Below are 14937 nucleotides of genomic sequence, written 5' to 3' on the forward strand. Positions count from 1 at the left end.
CGATGAGCTCCCAGTGTCTCTCACACTTTCCAGCCCTAAATGAAGAGGGCAGGGTTTCTGCCACATTTAGTTGAGGGTCATGGTATCTGACAAGCCCTGGGCTCAGGACGATACATCCACGGCTCGTCTTCGCAGTAAGTGGAAGGATACCAGAGAATTCATGCGTGGGAGGAGATCAACTTGGAAACCCGGACTCCAGGATGAGTCGCTGGCTTGTGGCTTTGAACACCGCTTTGTTTTACTTTGAGTCGCCCCACTAGCATAGCAGGGTGAAGGCACCGATTGCCTTTGCTTTGGATAGCACTGGGGACAACCAGTGTGCCAGATGTAGTGTTTATGGCACTGCATTTTGTGTCGCCACCCAAAATGTTGCAGTTCCTGCCCACAGCCGCGGCCGGGATTGGCTGTACCGGGGGTGCTGGCTCTCACGTCGGGCGGCTGTGAGGCATCGCTTCTCAGCCTTTTGGCTAAGATCAAGTGTAGTATCTGTTCTTATCAGTTTAATATCTGGTACGTTCCCTATCTGGGAACCATATATTAAATTGCTTTTTGGAACAGGAAGGTGGAACGGGAGCTTGCTCCGTCCTTTCCACGCCTCAACCTGGTATTGCAGTGTTTCCAGGAGTGGTGCAATGCCTTGCATTTCTTGTCGGAAACAAATTGAACCTCCGCCAGGCACTGGTTCACCTGCCCCACCCAAAGTCGGAGCGGGGTTCATCTCCTGCACTGCAGCTTTTCCTCAGCCTGCGGCCGCAATGGCCTTCCAGGAACAGTGCGGGCCCCTCCCCTTTTTTTCAGGAGCAAATCCCGTGCTCTTCAGGCCAACTCTCGAGTGCTGCACATGAGGCCGGGGCTGGATTTCCGCCCGCGCTGCCGCTGGGTGTCCAGTTGTGGCTCCGTTTGCACTCCAGATAAGGATGGAGGTCCGCTGACGGCACTGCTCTCGGAGCCTTTCCCAAAAGGCTTTGGAATGCACTCTGAAAGACCTGAACCTTCAATGTGCGTGTTTTGCCCAGAGATGGGTTGTGAACCTGATGTTGAAATGTGAAAGCCCAGGTTGCTGCCTTCAGTCTTTAGGAATTGGGCCGCTAGCGTTGACAGCTCTCATGGTCGCAACGCTCCATCCAAGGGTGAAAGCGGACGGAGATTGTTTTTTTTACTGCGGGGCACGATGCGTGCGGTTAGAGGCCACGCCATTGCACTGGGGCTGTGCTGCCCCTGGTGAATTCCCCACATGTGGGAATCTCAACTGTCAACTAAAGTTAGATAGTTGGTTTGATACGGTATAAAACACCTGCGCAGCTGACGTTTCTCTTTCATCTTGAATGTGAAGTTCTCAGTAGAGCAGCACGTAGGCTAATATAACGTTTGTGCTTTATTTTTTTTTATTTTTTCCAAGCATTTCTTGATCCATCAATGGCTTGTTACCAGGGTGTTTGTCTTTTAGGCCTAAACAACTTTTTTTTTTTTTTACAGCCATCAAATGATGCAATAAAAAGTTGATATTGTGGCTAGATCATTGACCTGCTGCATATGCTCTAGTTTGCAGCTAGAGTTTCAAGTGTGATACTGTAACCTCTCTTATAAAGCATTTGAAGACACACACAAAAGATGGATTGGAAATCAAATGTCCATTCAGAGGCTGTGACTCCAGCTTCACAGTTCCATCCAGTTTTGACTCGCACCTTTCCAGGAAGCATAGAGGTAGGCGTGTAGATGATCTAATTGATTTGGTTCTACACAAGTCTGTTCCTACAGAGCCTTTGAGTGAGCCTGAACCAGGGCCCTCATGTTCAGATGTTTCTGATGAACAACATGAACCAGAAGTTCCATTTGCTGTGGACGAAGCCCTATTCCTACACAACCTAACACTTCTCTACTTGAAATTGCAGGCTAAGTTATTGTTACCAGTAAGTACTATTCAAACTATCGTTGAGGACTTTCAAAATGCCCATGAAATTGGCCTGTCACACATGTTTAACATTCTTAGTGAAAAATTGATGGTTCTTGGAATTCCTGAGACCACAACAAGCAACATTATTGACGAAATTAACAGAGAGGATCTACTGAAGATCTATAACAAAGGAGTTCTGAGCACAGATTTTAAGAGGAAGAATGCTTTTAAAAAGAGTTTCCACTATGTTGAGCCTGTGCCTGTGTTCTTGGGAAATGATGAAAATGGTAAAGAACGTTTTGCTCAATATGTACCTGTACAGGAGACATTGGCTGCCCTGTTCAAAAATGAGTCTGTGCGAGAACAGTATGCCGCAACGCGCATTCAGCCCTCCACAGTTAATGTCTACCAGGATGTTAGGGATGGAGAGGTAGTTAAAAGTAATCTTCTGTTGAAAACTGAAACATCCTCAGTCGGTGTGATACTCTACCAAGATGCATTTGAAGTTGTCAATCCGCTTGGCTCGGGGAAAAAAAAAACACAAAGTGTTGGCTGTGTACTCAACTCCGACTGACATTTTGCCTCACAACAGGTCCAGTTTAAATCAAATGCAACTCGTCCTCCTATGTAGGGAGCAGGACTTCAAGTACTTTGGGATGAACAAAGTTTTGGAACCACTTATCAAGGACCTTAAAGTCCTGGAGGAGAGAGGTACTGTGACAAGCGACAGTAGTGTTGTAAAAGGTACATTGGTTGCCATTTCAGGAGATAACTTGGGATCCCATTCTATTGGTGGCTTTTTAGAAAATTTCAGCTGATTCGGCTGATCATTTCTGTCGCTACTGTGAGGTAGACAGAACCACATTTTTGAATGAACCCCTGTTGTGCGGAACCCCCAGAACAGAACAATCTTACCAAAGTCACTTGCAACATCTAAGAACTACTGTCACTGACTCAGTATGTGGCATAAAGTGTGACTCTCCTTTTAACCAGCTGGCTCATTTCCATGTCTATCAACCTGGCCTTCCACCATGCTGAGGCCATGCCTTGTTTGAGGGTATTGTCTCTTATGACCTTGCATTGTTCATCAGCAAGTTAGTCAAGGAGAAGCATTTTACTTACCTGCAATTATATCGGTGCAAGAACCAATTCAAATACCAAGGAAATGATGGCTTTGACAAACCAGCAGATGTCCTCCCTGGAAGTGAGAGATTAAGTGGGCACGCAGTTCAAAACTGGTGCCTGCTAAGACTACTACCTCTCTTGGTGGGAGACAGGATCAAGGATCCTTGTAACAATGAGGTTTGGCAGCTTATTTTGCAGTTGAGGGAGATAGTGGAACTTGTCTGTGCACCAGCCATTACAGCAAGCCAAGTAGCCTATCTGAAAGTCATCATTGAAGAGTACATATTTCACAGGAAAAAGCACTTCCCTGATCATTCCCTGAAGCCTAAGCACCATTATTTGTGCCACTATCCAGAGCTGATCATACACTTTGGCCCGCTTATTCGCCTGTGGACTCTCAGGTTTGAAAGCAAACACACATTTTTCAAGCAGTGTGCCAGAAAATTACAAAACTTCAAAAGTATTTGCCAAACTCTGGCCGAGAGACACCAACTTCTGCAAGCCTATTTGAGTGCAGGCAACCTTTTTCCTGCACCTATACAAGTAGAGAAGGGTACAGAGTTTTTTGTAAATGCTTACAATGACAAGATCAGGTCATCTGTTGCCAGTTACGAGTTTGAATCACAGTCTGCCATGGCCTGTAACAGTGTCACAGTTAAAGGCACTCTTTACAAAAAAGGAATGTTCCTTTTGCTTGGGAGCAGTGATGAAGAACTTTATGCTGGGGAAATAAACCTAGTCATTATTTGTCATGACTGTGTGCACTTTGTGACGGAGAAACACACCTATGTAAAGTTGAGAGACATGGGAATCTACTCTGAGTTAGGCAAAGCCCAAGAGCATTACGTTTGCATCAAGCATGATTATTTGCTTGACTACTATCCTCTTCCAGCTTACAAAGTGTTTGACCTGTCACTAATTGCTCTTCACCATGCTTTTTCAGAGGCAGTATAAACAGGCAGGTGACGAAAGCAGACAGGACACCTCAATACTGGAGCAGGCTGTTGAGGTAAAAAATAACTTTAAGTTGCGAGAAAAAAAGGTGTATGGTGTGTAATTTGATGAGGCATTTGGTGGCGTATCAAGCTACATTATTCTGTTATATTCATAACTTACCACAAAGTTGCTGTTTATTTAATATGACTTGTACCTCAAAATTTTTGGAATGCACTTAGCCGCCATCCGAATAGAAATATCAAGTATATTTTGTTGAGCTGTAGTTCAAAGTGTCGGTCTTACAATTGGAGCCAAAGCCAGCGTGACACACAGTGTGTTTAGAGTCTATAAGTTATGGGAGTGGAACAAATGTATGGTTTAATTTCTATTTTCATAGTACAGTTGAAACTCGTAAAATTGGCTTATTTATTTTTAATTTATTGAGATGACATTTACCCTTGATTAATGAACAGAGGTATTGCAACTGGAAACAAACTAAGATGGGAATTGTTCCTCTTAGTGATGGCACTCTTAGGGCCCCCACTGTTATAATAAATAAAGCTCCATTAATTGAAGACTGTACATTGCTGTAATCAATTTGTCTGTCACTCCCTCCTGTCTTAAAGAACATGAATCGTGAAGACATAGAGGAAGCAATCTCAACACATCTACCCGGCCTTTCTGCTCAAACTCTTACATCCCTGCTGGAGGTGTTGGAAGAGCTTGGTGTTGAGAGTAGAGCAGACCTTGTTTTACTTCAAGAGAATGATCTGGTGAGATGCCTTCGACCAATCCAGTTCCGTAAGCTGCTGAATGGCCTTAAGTATGAAGGTAAATTCACATTTACACACTGCTCTAAGAAAGTTGACCAAATGCACCACCAATTTCAAATAACAGTTTGAAGCTTTTGAAAATGTTCTATTTTCATTAGAGCATGAGTGGGTCATGATGAATATTTGGCCTATGATAGCAGTAAAATAGCAAAAATTGCAGAATGTAACTATTTTATTAATTTACACTTTTTTCAGCAATATATTTATCTCATGCCTCCCATTTACTTATTGATATTTTCTTGTCCTCTCACTTCTAGCACTTCCAGTAGTTAAAATCGAATATGCTGCTGTCCCCTCCTCCCCTCTCATAAGTACTCCTGATCCCCCATCCTCGAGTTCAGCAAGAAGTTCAAGCCCCTCTTTGCCTTCATCTCCACTGGCTGGCAGGCCATGGTATATAGACTTTCAGGTCAGATGGGACAGGATGCCAGCAGCAATTCGAAAAGCATTGTCAAATCAAGCAAGACCATCACCAGGGGACAGAAAGGACATGGTGAGGGCAGTTGTTGACCAGATGTTTGAGCATGATCTCAACCCAACAAGAGCAATATGTCACACCGTCGCCCGGAGCATTGTACGGGAATACCCTAAATGTTTTGCTGATGTCGGGAAGAAAGGTGATATTGTTGGAGATGGCAGTCACTCTCTTCTCCAACAAATTAAAGCAAGAGTGGAATACAAAAACAGAAAAAATACCCTTGCGCGGCATCGCCGAGAAAAACAACCACGCACTGCAGTGGTAGAGGGGGGCAGACTGATGGCAAGAGGCCCTGTGGATCAGTACGGCTGTGTGAGGTGGAGTCCCACAGAACTCCCATCTGGAGAAACTACGGAGAGCTTGAATGAAATCAAAAACCAACTGTCTAACATATACTCGGAGAAAGGAATGGGCGGGGAAGAGACAGCAGAAGCTCTGATGGAGAAGACATATGTTATCCAACGCCAGTACCTAAACAGTGTCCCTGCACCAGCGGTTGCAGACATTGAGAAGGGGCCTTTTCTGTTTTCGCAGAGAGGCCTTTACACCCACTTCGGCCTGCTGACAGATGTCCCCATCCTTGTTAAAATGCACGAGGCCATGAACAACAAAGGCAGTACCATCATTCGGTTCTGCCAGGAACTCAGCCGTCATCCCAAAATTGAAGAAATCCTGGCTGATTATGAGCCAGAGACATCAGACAAAGCTGTGTGTGTCCTTCTACTCCTGAAGGCATACTTCAAAGAGCCCAAAACCTCCATCATGCTTGAGACTGATGTAAGTTGTTAAAAAGATAAATAAGCATGTAGTGATTGCATAAGTAAGCACAAATTTTGCTGCAACAGATGTATGATACAGCGATCTTATTTTACAGCCATGTGCCACTGCCGCTGATGTACAAAGGACACAGGAGCTGCCAAGCACCCCCTGCTTGATTGTACAAGGTTCTGTTAGTTTGATTTGAACTTTATATTTGTAGGAAAAATGTGAAAACTGTGAATATTTTATTAATGATTTTAAAGTCATTACATATGTTTACTTACTGTACGTAACTGGCTGACTGGTGTTTTGAACATTTTTTTGCTAAATCTTGTATCTTATCACCATCTCTTCTGATTCTGAGCTTTTCTGATAATTTTTTCTTTGAGCATTGAATGTTGCTGATCATCTCAGTGACACACTCAGCATTCCACATCTTTATGACAGCACACATCTGCTCATTTCAGGTGACCTGATGAAGCCAAGGGCGTGGATGTTGTCGACTGAGGAACGAGTGGTGATGGGACCACACAGCAACATCGTGAGCGGGTTGGCTGCGCTTTTAGCCAGCTTCTACAATCTGAATCTTCAGTATCCTGAAGACAGTTCCTGCACTTTGGAGTTTACTCAGAGGTACAGTATAGTAATTTCAAAATTAGCATTTTATTGGATCCTTAGTTGACACCCTTTTTCACTCAAAAATGAAAATCTAACACGCACGCACACACACACAAAAGCAGACATGGTGTTGCTCAAATTCATAACATTTGTTTGTTTCTTTCTTTTTTTTTGTTGTTTTGTTTTGTTTTACTGTTGTAGCCCTGCAATCAAAAGTTGTGGTTCTAATGGGAATTTATGGTACAAAAATGTCTGCTAAGGGTATAAGTGTGAGTTTTTTTTAAACTGAAACTACAAAAAAAACCTAATAATGCTTCAAAATCCGTTTTTGTTTGTTTTTTTTTGGTTTTTTTTACTAATCTTTGACTTACCCAAGATTCTGATACCAGATCTAAAATCCCTCCCCCCAGATCACTTATTATATTGAAAATAAGCCATTTTCAGTTATTCTGAACGACTAAAACAGATATAAACACCAGGTGATAGATCCTTCAAGGGTATAAATGTATGCATTTTTTGCACACAGTATATTTTTGACCTTGGAATTTTAAAACCATATTTTGACAAGTAACATAAAATTAAACTTCCCAGCCAAAAGTGATTCAGTAATAGTGGGTGCATTTATGTTATTATGCTCATAGCATTCCCACTATTGTTCTTCTATTCTTTATTATTATTATTATTATTGTTCTTCTGTTCCTTATTATTATTATTATTATTATTATTATTATTATTATTATTATTATTATTCACGTTTCAGCTCCTTCATACTTTATGCTATTAAAACCGTTCGACTATCAAAACGCTCTTTTAGGACATTGCAGCTATTACTTTTCAGCTTTCTAACTTTTATAGTTTTTACACTGTAAAACTTTTTAACCAATTTTTACAATGGAAGTCTATGGGAGAAATCTTCAAACCTGCTTCTACTACTTCTGCTACTACTTCTACTGCTTTTATTACTACTATTGCTACTATTACTATTACTACTCCTACTATTATATTACTACTGTTACTATTACTACTACTACTTTTACTATTATTACTATTACTTTTACTACTATTACTATTACTTCTGCTGTTACTATTACTTTTACTACTATTACTATTGCTTTTACTACTACTATTGCTTTTACTACTACTACTACTACCATTGCTATTACAACTATTACGATTACTTCTATTACTGCTATTACTCTTAGGCATTTTATGTGAGATTTATGCATTTTCAGCAGCGTTTTTCTTTTCAGCAATGAACATTCCCACTGCATTTTCACTAGGAAATGCAATTTTTCTAGTTTAACATAAAAGATCACCTGATATTGATACTTTATTTTTGATTTACAGATGCTTCCTGGGTATCAATCCAGAAACTGGCTCGAAGACAAAGAGGAAACGTGGAGGGATCAACGCACATATAAGCACTCTAACGCGCAAACTGGTAGATTTCGAGTGGCAGGCAATGTAGAAGGTTGTAGAAGGTAGAATGTTGGTTTTGCTGTTGCACATTTTAAATTGTTCATTTTTAAAGCTGTTTGTAAAGGGTGTCCCTTTTGTCATGACCCTTTGATTACATTTGCAGCCATTTTGATTTTATGTAAGAGCCAAAAAAAAACTACATTTCCTGTGAGTGGTTGTACTGTTTACATTTTTAGTGTTGCACATTTTTGCTGTTGCACATTTTATACTTATGCTTACGATTTGTTCTGAATATGTTGGCAGCATGTTTGCCCAGGAAACTGCCTATGAATGTTCCTGTTAAATGTAATATTGCACTTATCGTAAGCTTGATTAAAAAGTGAAAACAAATCATGATTTCGTTCTGTTTTCTTTTTTGAGCATAAAGTGAGAGGGTGCAGTAAAATTACAATTAACAAATGGATTTTACGATATATTACTTTGTTTATTAAATTGTAAATTTACAGTAAATCATTGGTTAATAATTGCATTACTTTTACAGTAATTCAACGTAAATATTTTCACAGCAATTTACTGTATTTATTTCACATTACTTTACAGTAAGTCAGAAGCTAATTACTGCTATATCACGGTAATTCCTTGGGCATGGCAACCATGAATTTACGGTTAAGTGTTGTTGTTTTATAGTAAATTACTGTGGAATAATTACAGTAAAGTACTGTGAATTAATTACGGTAAATTGTTGTGAAAATATTTACAGCGAATTGCTGTGAAAGTAATGCAATTATTAGCCAATAATTTACTGTAATTTTACAGTGAAATTTCTTACAGTGTACTCTCTCCTTTCATTTCTTGCTTCAACATCAATCCTGTTACCGACTTAGCTTCTCTTTCCCACTTCTGATAAGCTTGCCAGTCCATCTTTGTCTTCCCTACTTTCTTTCCCTTCATGTGTTCTTCTAACAATACTCGACACCTTCTTAAACGATCAGCGCTCAATGTGCCTTTCAGTGGAAACACCTCCTGAGTAGCATAGTGCCAAAGTGGAACATCCTCAGCCACATTTATTCTCCATTTTTCTGCCATTATTTTAGCAGGACCTGTAAGAGGGTCAGGTAATGGTTTTAAGTTCCCCGTTTTGTTCCCCTTAATTCTACCCGACTCACTACTGGGACAGGAGTGCTTTAGACTCTCAATGGGCTCATCAGTCACACAGATTCATTCCACAATCACCCTGATCTTCCCATACAAGTATGGTTGGATCTTATCGTCCACACACCACCTTTCAGTAACTCTTTCAGCCGTGTAGTTTGTATGACAAAGTCCGAGCAACGCACCCCTTTTAGTATGAGAACATACTAGACACTGAATGAGTCCCAACAAAGTTTATTTCTTATTATTCTCATAGGTTCTTCACTCATACGCCCATTATATTGTGATGGGACATCCTATATTATGATATATAATGTTAGTATATTATTACTATATATATTTAATGACCTTAGCATCAACCGCTCTTCTTTCCATCTCAGGTTATATCTATAAGGATTATCTAGAGCTCCTTACTATTTCTTAATAACACATAAGACACACCACATACGTAGACAAACACACAACGTTGTAACATATATATACATACATATGTACATGCATACATATATATATAAATATAGAGAAAATGAGCTCTTTTCACGTGAATCACGATTTCAACAGCCTCTTGCTGCTTAGATATCTCTTGTCTTTTTTAGTTTTTTGTTTTTCTTTCTTTTTACCTCCAACTTCCAAGACAACACAAGAATTACATGGGAACCCACGGTTGCGACCACACAGGAATTACACAACTCGTGTGGAGATTGATTCATAACACTGTACTTACTCATTAAAAAAATAGATGGCGCGTCTGCTGTCCGCCACCTGCTCCTGACCTCAGGCGGGATCCTGTCCTCCGTTTGTCGGAGCAGAACTTTCCCTGAGTCGTATGAGACTCCTGCCGTCAGTTGACCCTCAGTCCAGGTTCAGGCGTAAGTCAGCTGAGCGTCCATCCCGTCCTCGTCGCCAAATATGTCAGGGAAATTCTCCTTGTAGACCGTTGAGAGTTGCTAATTCTCTGAAGAATCACAGACTCGGTGTGATGAGTCAAGTCTCTTTGATGCATGCAGCATGGAGAGAAGACTGCTGAGTGCTCTCTGCTGATCTTTACAATGTCTCAACCTGTATACCATCAACAACAAAGGGCAGATGGTTTCCCCATCCCAGCAACGACTGTATCACCTGTTCATCAGCTGCACCTCACCTCCCCCCCTTCATCCTGTCTGCTACTGTTGTCCATTTGTTCCTTGAGGTCAGGAGATGGCCAGAGAAACTCATGGGATTGACAACATGCTTTCTGAGACTAATACTCCTAATCCGCAGGATCTGTTCATTTCATTCCTACAGATGCAGCCCATCCTATGGAGTCGTTTTTGTGAGTTAAATCGTGCGATACAAATATCCTGTTCAGTGTAAAAATGTAAGTATGTACAAAAGATATATACTTATATTTTTGATTCTCAATTTTTTTCTTTATTAGATATTGTTTTTTACTGTGAAATGGAGCACTGCAATCCAACAATTTCCCACAAGGGATTAATAAAGGATATCTGATTCTGATTCTGATCATGTCATCCATCGCTATTCTGGTGATTAATCGAGTAATGGGATAAGAAGTATTGCACATTCAGCGTTTTTTTTTTTCCGTTTCCGTTCGTTTTGCTACAATTTAAGAGCAATGGTGCTTACTATACAAAAGAGAAAATAATCTTAAATGGACAAGTATGAAATGCTAATGTAAAAGTACTAAGTAAAGTATCTTTACTTTGATTGTACTTTTACTTGTACTGCTTTTAAATTACTTTTTACTGAAGTACAAACAGGGTGCTGCAGGGGATCGGTTCACCAACATGCCACTTTTTTCTCCTTTTGCGTGTCTGTATTTAGTAATGAAAACACCAATAAGAGAACCATTAAAGTACAACATAAGCAATAAAAATGTTGATTTTCTTCCAAAAAAAGGAACAATTTCATGCAAGATTTTTAATTGTAATTAGATTTTTTTTACATTGTGGTATTAATGCTTTTCTCAAGATCTGAGTACTTTTTCCATCTCAACAGGTCTGGGATCAGTGTTTCAGTGCCTCCCTGTGGCTCAGTAAGTAGTGTTTTATTTATGGCGGCCTGCCACATTAAAACACCGGCACATCGACATGATTTTCTATTTTCGGAGATGTGCATCTTTCTTGGTCTGTCGAGAAGGAAAGTCTTCATTCACACAGCTCTCCTGAGATTTGTGTCGCTTGTTTCTACTCAAACAATCAAACTCACACGATCTTTCGCGGGTCTGTGGTTCTCTTCTAGACGCGACCCTGTCTTTCTGTCAAACCAGCGACAGCAGCCTGTGAACAGCAGGGTGTTCCACTCACACACACAGACTTGATTTGTGTGGACACTCAGGTTTTGGCATTTTATTTTTGATCAGTCCAAGAGGACGACAGCATCCGTGATTGATGAGTGATCAGTCGGCCCTCCTCTCCTCCCTCACCTGTTGGCTCTGCTCTGAGGAGGTCGGACAGTTTCTGACAGAGACTCAGACTCTCCTGTTGAATGTACAGGCCTCCTTATGCAGCTGTTTAGTCTTAAAAGTACACCTGGTTGGTGTCGATGTCATTCGCCATCACCTGACTTTCGACTTCTTTAATAAACTCCATCACTGACAACACGTCATGCAGCTTTCTGCTGTGAAAATAGATTGCAGGTGAATTTATACAAGGAAAAACAAATAAAGATGTTGGGTTTTGGGGCGACAAACATCCTGCTGATGAAGAAAGTCAACAGATCAGACAGACAGGATAAGACAAATGCACTGACCTCCTGTATATGTGTGTGTGTGTGTGTGTGTGTGTGTGTGTGTGTGTGTGTGTGTGTGTGTGTGTGTGTACTGCATGAACATGTATGTCAGAACTGCACTGATTCAGAGAGGAGAGACGCTGCAGCCATGTAATAATGAATTATATCAAAACTTAAACTTATCAATGCTCTGAGCTTGAATATTAAGCTGTTTCATTTCAGTGCCCACTCCCAACGTGCAAAACAAAGTACAGTTCAGCTTGAAACGAGGCCTTTTGCCTTTGTTTCAGCCCTCGTTGATTGTATTTATGTACCTCAAATGAATGTGCATTCCACCATGACAAAAAAAGTGCCTTAAACTGCCTTTAAGTATAAAAAGACGCATGGGTAAAATTAGTCATCTGAGCAGTTTGGTTCAAGAGTGATGCATTTGTATTGATAGTTGCCACACAGTGCAATAGTATAACCCCTTTTACACCTCTCTCTTGTCCTCTGCTTTAGAACGATGCTGTTGAAACAAGGAGGACCTGTATACTGAAAGCACTTTCGATTGACCTCAATTAGTACCCAGAAAATCTCAAAAGAGAGTACATGGCAAGTATTTTGGCCTCCATTTTCTACTTTATTAATCTTCAGAAACTGAAAATGTGATTGTGATTTTACTAGTTTTTGACAAGTCTACACCACAGAAGAAGAAGATGATAGGTTTGGGGGACATACTGTATACAACATTTTTGAGCAGAGCAGTTCCTTCTTAATTTGGATCCAAACGTGATTTGAGGGCAACACGAAAAATGCATCAGATTGCCTGACACACTAAGTAAGCCCTGCTAACTTTAGTTCAGATAGAAAAATTCAAGCCATGTTGCCATACTAAAATCCCTTCATTGAAATCATGTTAAAAGGATTTTGTGGCCGACTGGTTGAAGGTATTATTTATGGATGTGCTGCATTCTTCCAGACAATAATAAATGTAGTCTGGAAGGACAGAAAATTGGAGGTTGGATAAATAATAGATTTTTTTTCCTGGTGTGTTTGTTGTAACTGAAGGTTATTCGTTCAGTTTTAAGAATGTTGAACACAACCAGGAGGCAATGGACCAGACAGTCCTGGGAATCTTTGCCTTAAAGAGTGAAGGTGCAGAGCCCACAGATGGCCTGGCAGATGTTGGAATAATCATCCAAGGTGCTGAAGTGCTCCAGAACCTTGGTAACATTGCAAATGCTCTCATCATTTTGTTTGGCTTCATGTACCCACTGGAATGGAACAATCCAACAAACCTGAATTACACATTTGAGGTTCTACAAAAACTTGTGATGGAACTAGAAGGCAATAAACTCTCAACGAGGGCCCAAGTGCAAAAGTATAAACTGTTGGAGGCAGCACAGTGGAGCAGCGGTCAGCACTGTCCCCTCACAGCAAGAAGGTTGCGGGTTTGAGTCCCAGCTCGGGCACAGGGTCTTTCTGTGTGAGTCTGCATGTTCTCCCTGTTCCTGCGTGGGTTCTCTCTGGTACTCCAGCTTCCTCCACAGTCCAAAGACATCAAGAGGGGACGAGGCTGATTGATACTCTAAATTGACCGTAGGCGTAGCTGGGAGAGCCAATGGTTGTCTGTCTCTATGTGTTGGCCCTGTGATGGACTGGTGACCTGTCCAGGGTGAACCCCGCCTCTCGCCTGAAGGCAGCTGGGATAGGCTACCCCCCCCCCCCCCCAATGATCCTTAACAGGACAAGCAGCAGAAAATGGATGGATTGATTTGTCAACAGGCAGCAGGTGCAGTGGTCAGCACTGTCCCCTCACAGCAAGAAGGTTCCGGTTCAAGTCCTGGCTCGGGCACGGGGTCTTTCTGTGTGAGTCTCCATGTTCTCCCTGTTCCTGTGTGGGTTCTCTCTGGTACTCCAGCTTCCTCCACAGTCCAAAGACATCAAGAGGGGACCAGGTTAATCCAGACTCTAAATTGACTGTAGGCGTGACTGTGAGTGTGAATGGTTTCTGTCTAGATGACTTGGCCTTGTGATGGACTGGTTACCAGTCCAGGATGAACACTGCCTCTCGCCCATAGCCACTGGGATAGGCTCCAGCCCCCCGAGCCCCCCGTGACCCTGAACATGAAGAAATGGAAGGAAATAGATGGATGGAACATTGTTCACCTTATTCATGTTCATCTTTTAAAAAATCCAATATCGAATGTTTCATTTAACAGCGTTCACTAATTGTGAAGAAAAAAGTAGAAAAGAAGAAATAAGTATGAAAACATTTTCATTCTGCCTGCTTTTGGGAGCTTCTTGATGCTTTCGTGCATAACTTTACACATAAATGGACGTCTGTTACATTCAAGCTTTTGCCGAAGGGGTTCACAGTGCTGATGAAGCCCATCACCACCAGGTAAATCTCTCTGGATTCCATGATATACAGAGTTTTTAAACCTGGTGTCTCGGTATACATTCTCACCCTGCTGTGAGATTAGAATTTAACCAGCCAATCACAGTTGATTTTGGCCTCCAAAGAATTCTCATTCAACAATACTATGTTTTTTTAATTAGAATTGATCAATTGATTCATAATTGGCTAGTTACATTCTATCCTCCCCGCTGGTTGGGAATGTCTAACCCAACATCAGATTTAAAAACTCTGTGTACTGTGAAATACAGAGAGATTTACCTCGTGGCGATGGGCATAATCAGCATCGTGGGAACTCATTTAGCAGGGCTTGAACGTAGCAAACCTCCATTCATGAGTAAAAGTTACATGCTAGCTTTGAGGTTCAGTTTTGCAGATCCTGTGAGAGATTTTCTTTTCCTTTGGTCATTGTATAAAAATTCAACCGTAAACAATGTTGATAATTTTACAGCATAAATTTGGCAAATTTGCCTGTTCAGGTTCCCCCTGTAGGTTCAAAAATATGTGAATATCTGTGTTTTATTGGAAATATATTTTGTTCTTTTTGCAGAAACAAGCTATTGTGATTTAAATCTGCTGAACAACATCGTGT

General features: G+C 41.1%; 1 protein-coding gene and 1 non-coding gene across 2 annotated transcripts; both read left to right on the forward strand.

Moving 5' to 3' along the window:
• The first annotated feature begins 447 nt into the window (after window positions 1-447).
• On the forward strand, window positions 448-638 carry LOC147252528 (U2 spliceosomal RNA). The gene has a single exon (XR_015118851.1). It is a non-coding gene; the product is annotated as a U2 spliceosomal RNA (small nuclear RNA).
• A 1362-nt stretch (window positions 639-2000) lies between these two features.
• Window positions 2001-8111, forward strand: LOC147252529 (uncharacterized). The gene is made up of 8 exons (XM_086219435.1): window positions 2001-2260; window positions 2888-2951; window positions 3963-4028; window positions 4582-4786; window positions 5130-6043; window positions 6141-6210; window positions 6493-6658; window positions 7991-8111. The coding sequence occupies exons 1-8, from the start codon at window positions 2001-2003 to the stop codon at window positions 8109-8111; spliced, it is 1866 nt and encodes a 621-aa protein (XP_086075561.1).
• Window positions 8112-14937: the final 6826 nt, after the last annotated feature.

This window comes from Aulostomus chinensis, chromosome 12, assembly GCF_037954235.1.
Source record: "Aulostomus chinensis isolate RoL2024-O1b breed Wild chromosome 12, RoL_Achi_v1.0, whole genome shotgun sequence".
NCBI classification, from domain to species: Eukaryota; Metazoa; Chordata; class Actinopteri; order Syngnathiformes; family Aulostomidae; genus Aulostomus; species Aulostomus chinensis.